General features: G+C 44.6%; 1 protein-coding gene across 8 annotated transcripts in view; it reads left to right on the top strand.

Annotated features, from left to right (window-relative positions):
- Nucleotides 1-10,299: 10,299 nt before the first annotated feature.
- SYNCRIP (synaptotagmin binding cytoplasmic RNA interacting protein) overlaps nt 10,300-14,609 on the top strand; it is a 35,493-nt gene continuing 31,183 nt past the window's right edge. For 3 of the 8 annotated variants that reach the window (XM_063724894.1, XM_054557829.2, XM_009242054.4), the window contains exons 1-4: nt 10,300-10,409; nt 12,710-12,869; nt 13,594-13,712; nt 13,820-13,927. In XM_063724894.1, coding sequence (XP_063580964.1) covers nt 12,722-12,869; nt 13,594-13,712; nt 13,820-13,927 — 375 coding nt within the window. In that variant the 5' untranslated portion in view covers nt 10,300-10,409; nt 12,710-12,721. Of the gene's footprint in view, nt 10,410-11,139; nt 11,361-12,709; nt 12,870-13,593; nt 13,713-13,819; nt 13,928-14,609 lie in introns of those variants that run through there. The other 5 variants (XM_009242055.4, XM_003776870.5, XM_024248377.3 and 2 more) reach the window with 2 other exon arrangements.

Below are 14,609 nucleotides of genomic sequence, written 5' to 3'. Positions count from 1 at the left end.
CCTTCTTTATTTATTGTCAGCCTTAGCCTAGGAAAGTGCAGTATTAAAATCTCCTATGGCACTTTTATTTCCTTTTCATGCAGTTTTATTTCTTCCCATCCCTAAAGCTATATTTTCCTTCTGCCCAGTGACTACCCTTTCTGTACTTTAACACTTGTACCTCTTTTCCAGTTATAGAGTGGGTTTTGAGCATTTTTAGACTTTGGGGTTTGTATTTGTACTCTTTTCCCTAACCAACATTTACACAAAGTAAATACACACACGATTGAATCAGTTTAGCAACTGATTTAATATTGTAAAAGTTCTATTCTTCATTTATTTACATGAAAATTCCTCTATATAAAATTGCCAATTTAACAATAAATTTAAATAATTGTCAAGATCATGAAAAAGGAGGTAGATCAAAATATGCTTATATAACAGAAATACTCAAAGACTTTTATTATGGAATTGTTTGTAATGGATAAAACAACAACAACAAAAAAAAACAAAAACCAATCCAAATGCTCACCAGTAATAGGATGGCTATAGAAATTATGAAACTTCTATAAAGTAAAATTCTATGCAACTATTGAAAATTGAAGTATATGAAGTATGAAGTATACTGACAAGAGAACGTTCCCAAATATACATATTAGGTGAAAAAGCTAGTTATAGTCATAAGATGACATGTATGATATGAAACCATTCTTGTTAAACATGTGAAAATAATATCTAGAGAGAAAGAAACTGAAAGAAATACACATATTTTTATATAGTAGCTCTATTTGGCAATGAGATTACAGGACATTTTTACTTCTATTTTATGTGTTTATATAATGGTTGAATTTTTTATTGGAGCATGTATTATCTTTTATAACAAAATATTTAAAATAAAAGTAGGACTACAGATATACAAGTTAGTAATCTGATAAACTATATGATTGTCCTTGTCTTCTTGGAGAATTCTGTGATTGAGTTATCTAGGACTTTCATTTCCTCATATGCTTCTTGCTGGCTTTTCATCTCTTCACTAATCTCTATGCAAATACAGGGAGAGAAGAACTAGTCACATTTTATCAGCTGAGTTGAAAAAACAGACACAATAATGAAATTAATTTATATAAATGGTTAAGTCTCAAGTGGCTCTATTCTAATTGGGTCCTTTTGTGCTAGATTAAAGACCTCAATCTAGCCAAATAAAGGGAGGGAGTATTATTTATTTTAAGGAAACATGTTCAGTAGAACTTTCTGCAAAGATTGGAAAAGTTCTACATTGATGTGTTCATCTCAAGTCACATGTAGCTACTGGGCACTTGACATGTAGCTAGTGTGGCTGAGGAACTGAATTTTAGACTTTGTTTTATTTTATTTTTTGAGGCGGAGTCTTGCTCTGTTGCCCAGGCTGGAGTGCAGTGGCTCGATTTCAGCTCACTGCAAGCTCTGCCTCCCAGGTTCACGCCATTCTCCTGCCTCAGCGAGAGTAGCTGGGACTACAGGCGCCTGCCACCACGACTGGCTAATTTTTGTATTTTTAGTAGAGACGGGATTTCACCATGTTAGCCAGGATGATCTCGATCTCCTGACCTTGTGATCCGCCCGCCTCAGCCTCCCAAAGAGCTGGGATTACAGGCGTGAGCCACCATGACTGGCCGACTTTATTCTATTTTAATTAATGTAAGTGGCCACATGTAGCTAGCTGCTATGGTTTTGGACATTTTCATTCTAGTTTAGAAGAAACTGAAGAAACAACAAAATGCAATGTGTGAACTTGGTTAAATGTAGTGAAAAGCACATGCAGAAGTGCTGGTAGGTTTTCGTCTTCATCTTGCTCTCTCCTGGTCTGTAGCCAGTTCTTTTACCCTATTGTGAACCCTGGTAACCAACAGCGACCACAGGCCTGCCACCAGCCACAAAACAGCCTTTTTTTTTTTTTTTTTTTGAGACAAAAATCTTGTCCTGGAGTGCAGTGGTACAATCTCAGCTCATGGCAGACTTGACCTCCTGGGCTCAAGTGATCCTACCTCAGCCTCCCAAGTAGCTGAGACTACAGGTACGCACCACTTTACCCTGCTAATTTTTGTAGAGATAGGGGTTTCACCATGTTGCCTAGGCTGGTCTTGAACTCCTGGGCTCAAGCGATCTGCTAGCCTCAGCCTTCCAAAGTCCCAGGATTACACGTGTGAGCCACCATGCCTGGCCAAGAACAGCCTTCTAGATAGTTCCTTTTCATGGTCTCACTCCAGGAACGAGACATGGCTGGCTTCCAGATTGTCCTGTAAGCTCTCCACATTCACCCAGCCTTGTGAAGGACTGGTTAATGACACTGCTAATTCTCCAAGTCTCTCTTTTGGGTCATTACTTTCTCAGCTTCTCTCATCTCATATAAATTCTTATTCCCATAATAAAACCTTTATTTCATAATACTTATAGTGGTTTTGCTTACCTGATTGTTTCCTCACTGACACACACTTGAAATCTGTTACTCTCCCTTCCATTCCAACTCAGTCAGTGATACAAACAACCACCCAATTGCTCCCTTACTCCCTACTTTCAGTCCATCATTAAATCCTTGGCAAACTATATTTGAAAATACACTGTGAATATGCCCACTTCTATTTCCTTCGCAACACCTTTAGTCCAAGTAACTGCCACCCCTCATCTGGTGCCACTTCTGTCCTCCACCTCCAATAACTATTCCGTTTCTAAAGTTCTAAATACTAATTTTATTTCATCTTATGTTTATTTATTTATTTATTTTTTGAGACGAAGTCTCACTCTTTTTGCACAGGCTGGAGTGCAGTGGCACAATCTCGGCTCACTGCAACCTCCACCTCCCTAGTTCAAGTGGTTCTCATGACTCAGCCTCTCCTGTAGCTGGGATTACAGGCGCACACTACCGTACCCGGCTAATTTTTGTAGTTTTAGTAGAGATGAGGTTTCGCCATGGCTAGTCTTGAACTCCTTGCCTCAAGTGATCCATCTGCCTCAGCCACCCAAAGTGCTGGGATTACATGTGTGAGCCACCACACCCTGCCCTAAACACTAATTTTAAATATTTGAAATCTTTCAATGATTTCCTGTATAATCTGGCTTCCTGCTAACTTCTCCAAATTCATCCTGGGCCCTGCTTATTTATAGTTTCTGTTGTCTTATAACTTAGTTTGACATTACCTCTCATAGCCCCAGCTCTAACTCCCTCCTCATGACACTGATTCTACCTTTGGTTTTTTTTTCTATAGGAATCTTCTGGTGCCAGATGCTGGTCCAATTAGTTGTGGCAAGGCAAGGATGAGTGAGTGTTGCAGAGTAAGACAGCCTAGGCTGCTCCCTTAGCAGGAGCTTTGGGTGGAGTCACCCTGGAAAAGAGCTTTCAGATACACCATGATGGACATGTTCAGTGAAAACAACTATCACAATAGTTTTCTTTTTTTGTGCAATGAATCATCTTAAAATCTGAACAATGAAAGATTGCTCTTATTCTGGAACTCCATTCAGATTAGGATGGGAATACCTGGATAAAAACCATTGTTTGGGTTTACGTTTACATTACCCCTGTTCTTTTTGTAGTTACTGGTATATACTCTGTGGCTTCTGGTAATTTAATCCATCACCTTCTATCATAAAAGTGAAAAGACAAAAAGCTAAAATGACACTGTGTTTCTAATCTTTAAAAAAAAGCTAAAACCAATACAAAGAATGTTTAACATTTCTAGTATATTTAAAACATCAGGCTGGGCGCGGTGGCTCACGCCTGTAATCCCAACACTTTAGGAGGCCGAGGCGGGAGGATCACCTGAGGTTGGGGGTTCGAGGCTAGCCTGACCAACATGGAGAAACCCCGTCTCTACTAAAAATACAAAAAAATCAGCCAGATGTGGTGGTGCATGCCTGTAATCCCAGCTACTTGGGAGGCTGAGGCAGGAGAATCACTTGAACCCAGGAGGCAGAGCCAAGATCGTGCCATTGCACTCCAGCCTGGGCAACAAGAGTGAAACTCCATCTCCCAAAAAAAAAAAAAAAAAAGCCTTCTTTTAATGAATAAACAATTATTTTAGCTCACTGTTAGATTTACAGAAAAATAAGAAGGTGCAGAATTTCCGTTTACCCTCTCACCAACACCTCCTCCACCCCCTAATTTCCTCTATTATTAACATATTGCATTAGTCCTGTATATTTTTTCATTTGTTACAATTGACAAATCAATACTAACACATTATTATTAACTAAAGTGTATAGTTTACATTAAGGTTCACTATTTGTGTTTTACATTTTATGGGTTTTGACAAATATATAATGACATGTCTTCATCATTACAGCATCAAATAGAGTAATTTCACAACCCTAAAAATCCCATGTTCAATGTATTCATTTCTCCTTCCCTTCCCCTGAGCCCCTGGCAACCACTGATTTTTTTTTTTTTTTTTTCTGAGACGGAGTCTCACTCTGTTGCCCAGGCTGGAGTGCAGTGGCATGATCTCGGCTCATGGCAACCTCCGCCTCCCGGGTTCGTGCCATTCTCCTGCCTCAGCCTCCCGAGTAGCTGCAACTACAGACACCAGCCACCACGCCCGGCTAATTTTTTTTATTTTTTAGTAGAGACAGGGTTTCACCGCATTAGCCAGGATGGTCTCAATCTCCTGACCTCGTTATTACCCCGCCTTGGCCTCCCAAAGTGCTGGGATTACAAGCATGAGCCACCATGCCCGGCCTAACCACTGATCTTTTTACTGTCTCTATAGTTTTGTCTTTTCCAGAATGTCATATAATTGTAATCATATAGTATGTAGCCTTCTACATACTATAGTGAAATAGTTGTATTTCTTTACAACTTTAGTTGTATACAACTTTAGTTGTATACTAAAGTTGGCTTGTTTCACTTAGCAATAAGTGCTTAAGATTCCTCCATGTCTTTTTGTGGTTTTATAGGTCATTTCTTTAGAGTGCCAAATAATATTCCATTCTATAAACTTTTGAGTCCGACTTAATAGGGCAGAGATGGACCTAGGCACAAGGGTCTCTAAAGAATTATTTAGGTGATTTTAATGTGTGGACCAAAACGAAAACCACCGATCTATCAATACAATACTGAGTTCTTAAACCTAAACATTTTTACACAATGTCTTATCTACGTTAATAATACAAGCAAAAAAAAGGTTTATTTAAAGACAGCTGCCACATTTGTGTAACACTTCAGAAGGATCTATAACACTTCAAAAGGAACACTTCAAATGGAATAATACTCCATTTAATAAACAACAATAATATTTTGTTTATTAAAATAAAACAAACTAATAAAAAATATTAGTTTGTCTATTCATTCACCACTTAAAGGACATCTTGTTTGCTTCCAAGTTTTAGCAACTGTGAATAAAGCTACTGTAAACACTGGTGTGCAGGTTTTGGGATAGACATGTTTTTAACACATTTGAGTGAATAGCGAAGAGTGTGATTGCTGGATTGTATGATACCAGTATGTTTAGTTTTGCAAGAAGCTGCCAAACTGTCTTCCCTTAAAGCGACTGTATCATTTTGCATTCCCACCAGCAATGAATGTGAGTTCCTGTTGCTCCACATCCTCATCAGCATTTAGTGTTGTCAGTGGTTTGGATTTTGGCCATTCTAATAGGTATATAATAGTATCTCACTGTTTTTTTAAAAAAATTGATATATAATATTTGTACATATTTATAGGGTACATGTGGTATTTTGATACATGCTACAATGTGTAATGATCAACTCAGGGTATTTAGGATATCCATCACCTTGAACATTTATCATTTATTTGTGTTGGGAACATTTCAAATCCAGTCATTTTGAGATATACAACATATTGTTAACTATAGTCACCCTCCTGTGCTATCAAACCCTAGACTTTATTCCTTCTATCTAACTGTATGTTTGTACCAATTAACAAACCTCTCTTCAACATACCTCCTTCCCCTCAGACTTTGGTAACTATCACTCTATTCTCTACCTTCACAAGATGAACTTTTTAAACTCCCACATATGAATGAGAACATATGATATTTGTCTTTCTGTGTCTGGCTTATTTCACTTAGCATAATGGTCTCCAGATTCCATTTATCTTGCTGCAAATGACAGAATTTCGTTCTTTTTTATGTCTGAATAATATTCCATTGTGTATATATACCACATTTTCTGTTATCCATTCATCCATCAATGAACACTTGGGTTAATTTCATATCTTGGCTATTTTCTCACTGTTTTAACTTGCAAGTCCCTGATGACATATGATATTCAGCATGTTTTCATATGCTTATTTGCCATTTGTACATCCTCTTTGGTGGGCTATGTGTTTAGACTTTTTGCCCATTAATTTTTTTTTTTTTTTGCCAGGCGTGGTGGCTCATGCCTTTAATCCCAGCATTTTGGGAGGCTGAGGCGGGTGGATCACTGAGGTCAGGAGTTCTAGACCAGCCTGTCCAAAATGGTGAAACTCTGTCTCTACTGAAAATACAAAAATTAGCCAGACCTGGTGGCAGAAGCCTGTCATCCCAGCTACTCAGTAGGCTGAGGCACGAGAATTGCTTGAACCCAGGAGGTGGAGGTTGCAGTGAGCCAAGATCGTGTCACTGCATGCCAGCCTGGGCAACAGAGCAAGACTCCGTCTCAAAAAAAAACAAAAAACAAACAAACAAACAAACAAAAAAAATTATTTATTTTTTTGTTTTTTATTTGCCTAACACTTGATATCAACGTTTTTGCCAATTTTTAAATTAGGTTGTGTGTTTTCTTATTGTTGAGTTTTAAGAATTCTTTGTATATTTTATTGAATAACAGCATTTTAACAGATATGTGTTTTGCAAAGATTATTTTTTTTCCCCTAATCTGTGGCTTGTCTTTTCATTCTTTAGACAGTATCTTTCTTGGAACAAAAGTTTTTAATTTTTGACAGGGCAGGCTTCTTATTACTATGAAAATAAGATGTGAGAGAGAGTGCCGCCAGGCGCGGTGGCTCACGCCTGTAATCCCAGTACTTTGGGAGGCTGCGACGGGCGGATCATGAGGTCAGGAGATTGAGACCATCCTGGCTAACACGGTGAAACCCCGTCTCTACTAAAGATACAAAAAAATTAGCTGGGCGTGGTGGTGGGCGCCTGTAGTCCCAGCTACTCCGGAGGCTGAGGCAGGAGAATGGCGTGAACCTGGGAGGCGGAGCTTGCAGTGAGCCGAGATTGTGCCACCGTACTCCAGCCTGGGCGACAGAACAAGACTCCATCTCAAAAAACAGATGTGAGAGAGAGTGCAAAAATTTTCTTGATTACTAGAAAGATTAGGCTGAATGGCTTCCATGGTCTCTTTCAACACTAGCTTTTTATGGTTCTATGGAAAAAGTAATGGTGTGCTGTGAATTTTTACCCTGTGAATTGAAGGGTTCCCTGGCCCATTATAAAATTAATATATGTTAATGGCAGGAAGTTTAGAAAATGCAGTAAAGAAGAGAAGAAAATATGCAAAAAACAAAACAAACAAACAAACAAAAAACAGTGTGGCAGTGTGGCATTGACTGGGTGGAAGAATTTTGGATAAGTGAAAAATCCAAACAGGCCTGCCTACATTCCTCTCTTTCATTAGTTGCCAACTCAACAGGGCTGCGTCTTCTGTTTCAAGGCTTACATGGACGAAAAGACAGCAATGAAACTAATGAATAATCTGCCGGGAGCGGTGGCTCACGCCTGTAATCTCAGCACTTTGGGAGGCCGAGGCGGGTGGATCACCTGAGGTCAGGAGTTCGAGACCAGCCTGGCCAACATGGTGAAACCCTGTCTCTACTAAAAACACAAAAATTAGCTGGGTGTGGTGGCGGGTGCTTGTAATCCCAGCTACTCGGGAGGCTGAGGCAGGAGAATCGCTTGAACCCAGGAGGTGGAGGTTGCAGTGTGCCGAGATCCCGCCACTGCACTCCAGCCCAGGCAACAGTGCGAGACTCCGTCTCAAAAACAAACAAAAAAACAAAAAACGAGCCCTGGCGCAGTGGCTCACGCCTGTAATCCCAGCACTTTGGGAGGCTGAGGCGGGCTGATCATGAGGTCAGGAGTTCAGGAGTTCGAGACCAGCCTGGCAAACATAGTGAAATCCCCCGACTCTACTAAAAATACAAAAGAATTAGCTGGTCATGGTGGCGGGCGCCTATAATCCCAGGTATTTGGGAGGCTAAGGCAAGGAGAATCACTTGAACCTGGGAGGCGGAGGTTGCAGTGAGCCGAGATCACGCACTGCATTCCAGCCCGGGCGACAGTGCGAGACTCCGTCTCAAATAAAAAGAAATGCCAGAATCAAGGGAAGGCCAGGCTGAAGCCATAAAGTGGCTGAGATGAGCTTGGGAGACAGGTGGGACAGATCTTAGAGAGCTTTGTTGATCTAGTTAAGGATTTTGGCTGTTGTTCTAAGTGTAATTGGAAGCTAATGAAGAGTTTTAAGCAGATGCGCCATAGGATCTTACTTGCAATTAAGAGAGAGAAGGTCAAGGGAGGGAGAGAGCCTACACAGGAGACAGACAGCCATTCAGAAAGACAGATGACTTGGGCTTTGAACAGATTAGGACAGCTGTAAGAGTGGATGAATCAGGAGGCTATGCCATTAGTACAGGTGGTAGATGATGGTGGCTTGGCCTGGGTGGTTGCAACATAGAGGTAAATGGAGATATATCTGGGAGACAGAATTGATAGAACTTGATTAACTGATATGGCAGTGTAGAGAAGGAAGTGCCTTGAATGATCCGCTCCAGCAATTCATGTGGGGGATGTTAATTGAGATGGGAACTCTGTAGATGTAAGACTGGGGGAAGATCACGTGCTCAGTTTCTTGAAATGCCCATCTGGAGTGCCAGAAAGCCCACATAAACGTTGAGGGCGTGGCTAGAGAAAGGAATTAGATGTCAGAGAAGAGCTAGAGATTTTAATTTGGGAGCTTTGCCCAGGTTAAGGCACTTTAAAAAAAAAAATTTTAATACCCACGAAGGTCTAAACAATATGTTACATGTTTCAGACTCATTTCGCTCTGTCGTCCAGGCTGGCGTGCAGTGGCGCAATCTCGGCTCACTGCAAGCTCCGCCTCCCGGGTTCACGCCGTTCTCCTGCCTCAGCCTCCCGGGTAGCTGGGACTATAGGCGCCCGCCACCACGCCTGGCTAATTTTTTTGTATTTTTAGTAGAGACGGGGTTTCACCGTGTTAACCAGGATGGTCTCGATCTCCTGACCTTGTGATCCGCCCGCCTCGGCCTCCCAAAGTCCTGGGATTACAGGCGTGAGCCACCGCGCCCGGCCAATTTTTATTCTTGTTTAACCCATAGTATGACTCTTATTTTCATAGTTTTCTATTAAACATTTTGTTTTTCATGTATATCATTAACCACGACCTCTGCATTGTGAACAAAAATCCCTATGGCTGAAGCAGCTGAATACCACACGTTTGATAGTAAGGAATCTGGGGTGGTGGAGATCTCAAATCCTTACTAAACAGGTTGGCTATGTGGTGCTTTGACTAAAACATACTTCATATCTGATCCAGGTAGCTATGAAAATAATCTAGCATTTTATGTGCTTGTGCACTTTGAAGAGTGCTTATCTAACTTTTCCTCAAACCACTGATTTGTTATCATAGCACAGAGCTCTTCTGGGGAACCAGTAAGCTCTTAAAAATAAGCTTTTTAATCAAGAGGACATTGTTCCTATTTTTCATTACAGCTGCCCTGGATAAAATTAGTATCCATATCCCGTCTGTAATTCAAATGCCTTTGTCTTGTCTTTCTTGTACCTAGTAAACGATTACAAAGGAAATGTCACTTCACATAAGATTTAGTTGCCAAGGTTTTTTAAAAGAAACAAACATTTTTCTCAAAGTTGTTCTAACCACGCAGCTTTGTGCTGTTTCAAGTTGCTCAAACTGTGCCAGGAGGAAGCCCTTAACTGCTTAAAAGGCCAGGGACTGAAACGGAGTATTGCACAACCCTTCACCACCGGGCGGTTTCGCTTCCAAATCTGGCCTTCGTGTCATCCCAAGGCGGGAGCCGCTCCTCGCTCCACTGGAGCCAGCCCCGTTCCCCCTTCAAAAGCAGCCGGGGTTTCCTCGTCCAAGCCTGGGGCGCCCCTCCCTTCGCCGAAGGTTCCCGTGAAAGCGGAGCCGCACGGCTGCGAGGAGGGCCCACTGTCCAGCTGGGGAGACCGAGTCTCCAGGAACGACTCTCGCACTCGAGGACCGCCAGTCCGGCGGACCAAAGGTCCGCGGGTGTCCGCGCCGCTCCCCTCCCCCGCGGCCCCATTGTCTGCCTCGCCCCGCCCCGGGGGACACGTGCGCCTGCAGCTTCCCGAAGAGGAGAGCGCGGGGCGGTGGCAGCGGCGTGGACACCGCCTGGAACGGCTACGCGGCCGCGGAGCCGGGGGCGGGGGCCGGGCGCGCACAGACCGGTGGGTGCCCTCCGGGAAGCGGCAGTCGCACTCAGCGCCCACAGCACTCTGCCCCGCCAGCCCCGGACCGGGCAGGGATGGGGCGGGCGGGAGCTCGGTGGGGGTGGCGTGCGCGTGGTGTCGCGGTGGGGGTGGGGTGGGGCGGGATGGGGAGATGCCAGTCTCCTGACAAAGGAAAACGAGTGGGACACGCTGAGCCGGCCCGCCCCGCCTGGAGGGGAGAGGGAAGGGGAGTGTCGGGAGGGGAAGGGGCGGGCCTTTCATTCAGTCTCGGCCCCTCCGCCGCCACCGCCGGAGCGGAAGGGCGGGGTCTTGTGCCTCCCCCACCCCCAACCCAAGTGGTGAGGAGCGGGGAAGGCGGCGCGGCGTGGGGGCGGAGCCCGCGGGCGCGCGTCCCGAGGCGTAGGCTACGTTGTCACGTCAGCGCGGGAGAGAGAAAGAGAGGAGCCGACTCGGCAGGGACTGGGGGACGGGGCCGAGAGTGCGAGCGAGCGAGGGAGGGAGTGAGGGAGCGTGCGAGCCAGAAGGGGAAGGGCGGCCACTCGTGCCTGAGCGACCGCAGAGGGGAGTGGGAGCAGTGGGGTAAAGGAGCGGGGGGCGGGAATAAGAAAAGCCGAGAGAAGGCGGATAGAGGCTAGTGGTGGTGGTGGTAGTAGGGGGAGAAGGAGGAGCTGGAGGAGGGCAGGGGGTGAGGGAGTGAGTGAGTGAAGCGGACGCGCGAGGGAGGGGAGGGGAGGGAAGGGAAGGGGGGGGTCACGCGGGGGCGCGCGCGCGCACCGGGAGCGCGCTCGGAGGCGAGTGGAACTGGATCGGGTTTGCTGCCAGCGGCGTGAGCTTCGGCCGCCATTTTACAACAGCTCCACTCGCGCCGGACACAGGGAGCAGCGAGCACGCGTTTCCCGCAACCCGATACCATCGGACAGGATTTCTCCGCCTCAGCCCAACGGGGAGGTAATGACCGCCAGAACCTGGGTCTGGGAGGGGAGCTCCATGACATTGTGGAGTGAGCTGGGGGAGGGTGGCGCGGGTAGAAACCGGCTTTTCTGGAAAATGGATTCCAAGGGGGAGAAGAGCACGTTGACTGGGGCTGCCTGGGAGTAGGCCGCGGCCCGCGCTGCCACTTCCTCCTCTCCATGTGCTGCTGCCGTTCGGGCTTTGTCTGCGGCGCTCTGGGAGGAGGCGCCTCCACAGTCCCGTGGCCCGCACGGACCGCGAGCGGGTTCAGAGTTGGTGCTGTCGTGGCGGTCGCCGCGGCGCGGGAGTGGGCGGAGAGGAGTGGGTCCTGTCCTGCAGCCGTGCGGCGAGCTTGGGCGGTGCTCACGGTCCCGCGGGCGTTGAGCTGTTCGCTGAACGCCCTCACGCTGCTGGGTTGCCGGGCCGGCGCCGCAGTCACTGCACGGAGGGGTAAGGGGTGGGGACCCGCACCGCGCTCCACGGGTCACGTCTCGGCCAGGCGGGCGGCCGGGGGTCGTCGGCGCCCGGGGAGCGCCCGGGGCGGAGAGCCATGTGTCACGGCGGAGACGGCGGCGCTGGGGGGCGGGGAGAGCCTGTGGCCTGGCGCCGCCGCTGCCTCGGTGTTCAGGGGCGAGATTGTGCTGCTACAGCTTTCCGGGGGCTCCGACCGCGGCTTCGGGTTGATGTTGGGAACCAGTGATGGTCGTCTTGGTTTGGGATTCGTTGGGTTTCCGTTGAAGGAAGTTGTAGGACATTGGAAGGCGCAGAGCACGTGTTTCTAATGGGCTCCTGGCGGCCGCAGTGGTGAGACTGCCGCTCTGGGTGCGGAGTCAGGGGCGGGCTTTGGGGTGCGGGGTTAAAGGGTGGAGAAATTGGGTGGTGGGAAGGTGGCTTGTGTGAGCGCTTTGTTCTTCGCTGGCTGTTGTTACCGATCTATAAGCGGCAGGCGGGAAAAGCGCGCACTTTGGGGGTTTATCTTTGAGAGAGAGGAGCCCAGTTTTGCTTTCTCCACACACACCTCATTTTCCGAACGGGCACAGCTGCATGTGGCACGCTCGCTGGCTCGTACCCGTCCTGATTGGGCTGTATTTGTAATATGGTTTTTCCTAGGGAGTGTTAGCAGGTGAGTCAGGGGTGGTGCTCAGGAAGAATATAGTGAATCGGTCCTTCTGTGCCCTGTGCTCCAAATCTGGCTTGTCAGGCGATAGTGACTGTAAGGCTTTTTTAAAGGGAGGCACAGGCTAGCTGGTGTAGTAAATGGTAGAGAAAGTAAAGATGGGGCTCTCATATTGTCCTGTATTCTTTTTGAAGATCCTAGTTTAATTTTGCTTATTGCGTTTGAACAGATCTCTGGAAACATGGCTACAGAACATGTTAATGGAAATGGTACTGAAGAGCCCATGGATACTACTTCTGCAGTTATCCATTCAGAAAATTTTCAGACATTGCTTGATGCTGGTTTACCACAGAAAGTTGCTGAAAAACTAGATGAAATTTACGTTGCAGGTAAGAACTAACACTTGCAAAATTACATTATGAAATTTTTCTATTGGATTTCTGGCTTTGAGCTAAAATAGCAACTTTTTGTGGTTTCCAATAAGTGTGGGAACTGGAGTTTTGCTTGTTGTGATAGTTGGCTAATTTAAGTTTGAAGTAGAGGTTAAGATGTATAGAGGGAGGGAAGAAGAGAAGGTTAGGCGCTAAAGGCTGGCTTGCATGCTGGCCTGATGGATAAGTATATGATAGTAGCAACAGCTGCTAAATGTTGGGAACAGGCCATGTGACTTTTTTGAGTATTTTTATAGTAGGATTCTTCTTAAATAACTTGGTAACTGTAGACTTGTTTTCTTGTCTTTTTGGTGCGGCTGTTAACTTTTTCTGGTGGTATTTGAAATTGAGTAGAGGTTCAGTTGTCATGCTTGGTACTTTGTTGGTTGATTCTAGGATTCGTAAGTCTGTATACTGTAAAAATACTGTAGTGCTCAGAGCTATCAGACTTCGGATATAAAAGATGTAAAAGAAGTTAGCTCATTATTGTAAGTGTGGTTGGTAGGGCCTATTTAGTTCAGGATTCAATTCAGAGTGGCTGAAGTGTGTGTTTATTTTTCAGGTATAGATAAGGGGAGTAGAAGAATTGTAAAGGCACACATGTAACTGTATTGCCAACATAGTCTTCTCTAAAAAATCTTTTCTAAAAATATTAAAAGCTGATAACTTTTATTTTTTCCAGGGCTAGTTGCACATAGTGATTTAGATGAAAGAGCTATTGAAGCTTTAAAAGAATTCAATGAAGACGGTGCATTGGCAGTTCTTCAACAGTTTAAAGACAGTGATCTCTCTCATGTTCAGGTAATGTTAATGTCAATGTGAAAAGAATTTAAAAATTTGAATATCTGCTAAATTTTTTAGACTCAGATATGGTTATTGTTAAATATTAATGGAACATTTTTTTGCAGAACAAAAGTGCCTTTTTATGTGGAGTCATGAAGACTTATAGGCAGAGAGAAAAACAAGGGACCAAAGTAGCAGATTCTAGTAAAGGACCAGATGAGGCAAAAATTAAGGTATGTCTTTCTATACTCCCTTTAGTTTTAAAGTCATTTTAACTGTTTCCTAATTTTGGTAAATATTCCTTGGGTATGAAATGGATGTATGTTAGATGTTGAGATAATTCATCAATCTTTCCTAATTCCTGTTTTTTTTTTTAGTTTCTTTTAACTATTTGTTTCTAAAGCAATTTGCTGTGAAGTTTATCATGTTATCCAGCTACTGATGTTTAAATCTGTTCTAATGGTAGTCCCAGTATAAAAGGAATACACCCATGATACCTCTAGAATATTTTTTGAAAAGCTGCAAAGCCAGCTTACTGACAGTTGAAATACTGATGGAGAATGTACATTTGGCAACTGTTTTTTTTTTTTTAGGAGTCTCAAATCCCAATGAATTCAGAATGTTAACCCTGCTGCCCTCCACTTCCATCAGTATGGATTATTAGATTATTTCTCAAAGCAGCTTTAACAATAAGATTGTTTAGTGTGGATATGTAAATGAGAAACTGAGGCCAGGAGGGGAAGGCTTTTTTTTTTGTTTAAAATCATAGTGTATGGCTTCAAATTCAGCTCGGTTTTGATATTTATATTGGTGAGTTTTCTAATTTATAGACAATGTGGTGATCGTATTATTTTTTAACCTGGTGTGCTTTGTAGTGTGCCAGTGTTCTTGAGCCAAGCATATGGTTTAAGAAAA

Source organism: Pongo abelii, chromosome 5 (genome assembly GCF_028885655.2).
Source record: "Pongo abelii isolate AG06213 chromosome 5, NHGRI_mPonAbe1-v2.0_pri, whole genome shotgun sequence".
Classification (NCBI taxonomy): domain Eukaryota; kingdom Metazoa; phylum Chordata; class Mammalia; order Primates; family Hominidae; genus Pongo; species Pongo abelii.
The sequence above is the reverse complement of the archived record's forward strand: the minus strand, read 5'-3'. Positions and strand labels throughout refer to the sequence as shown.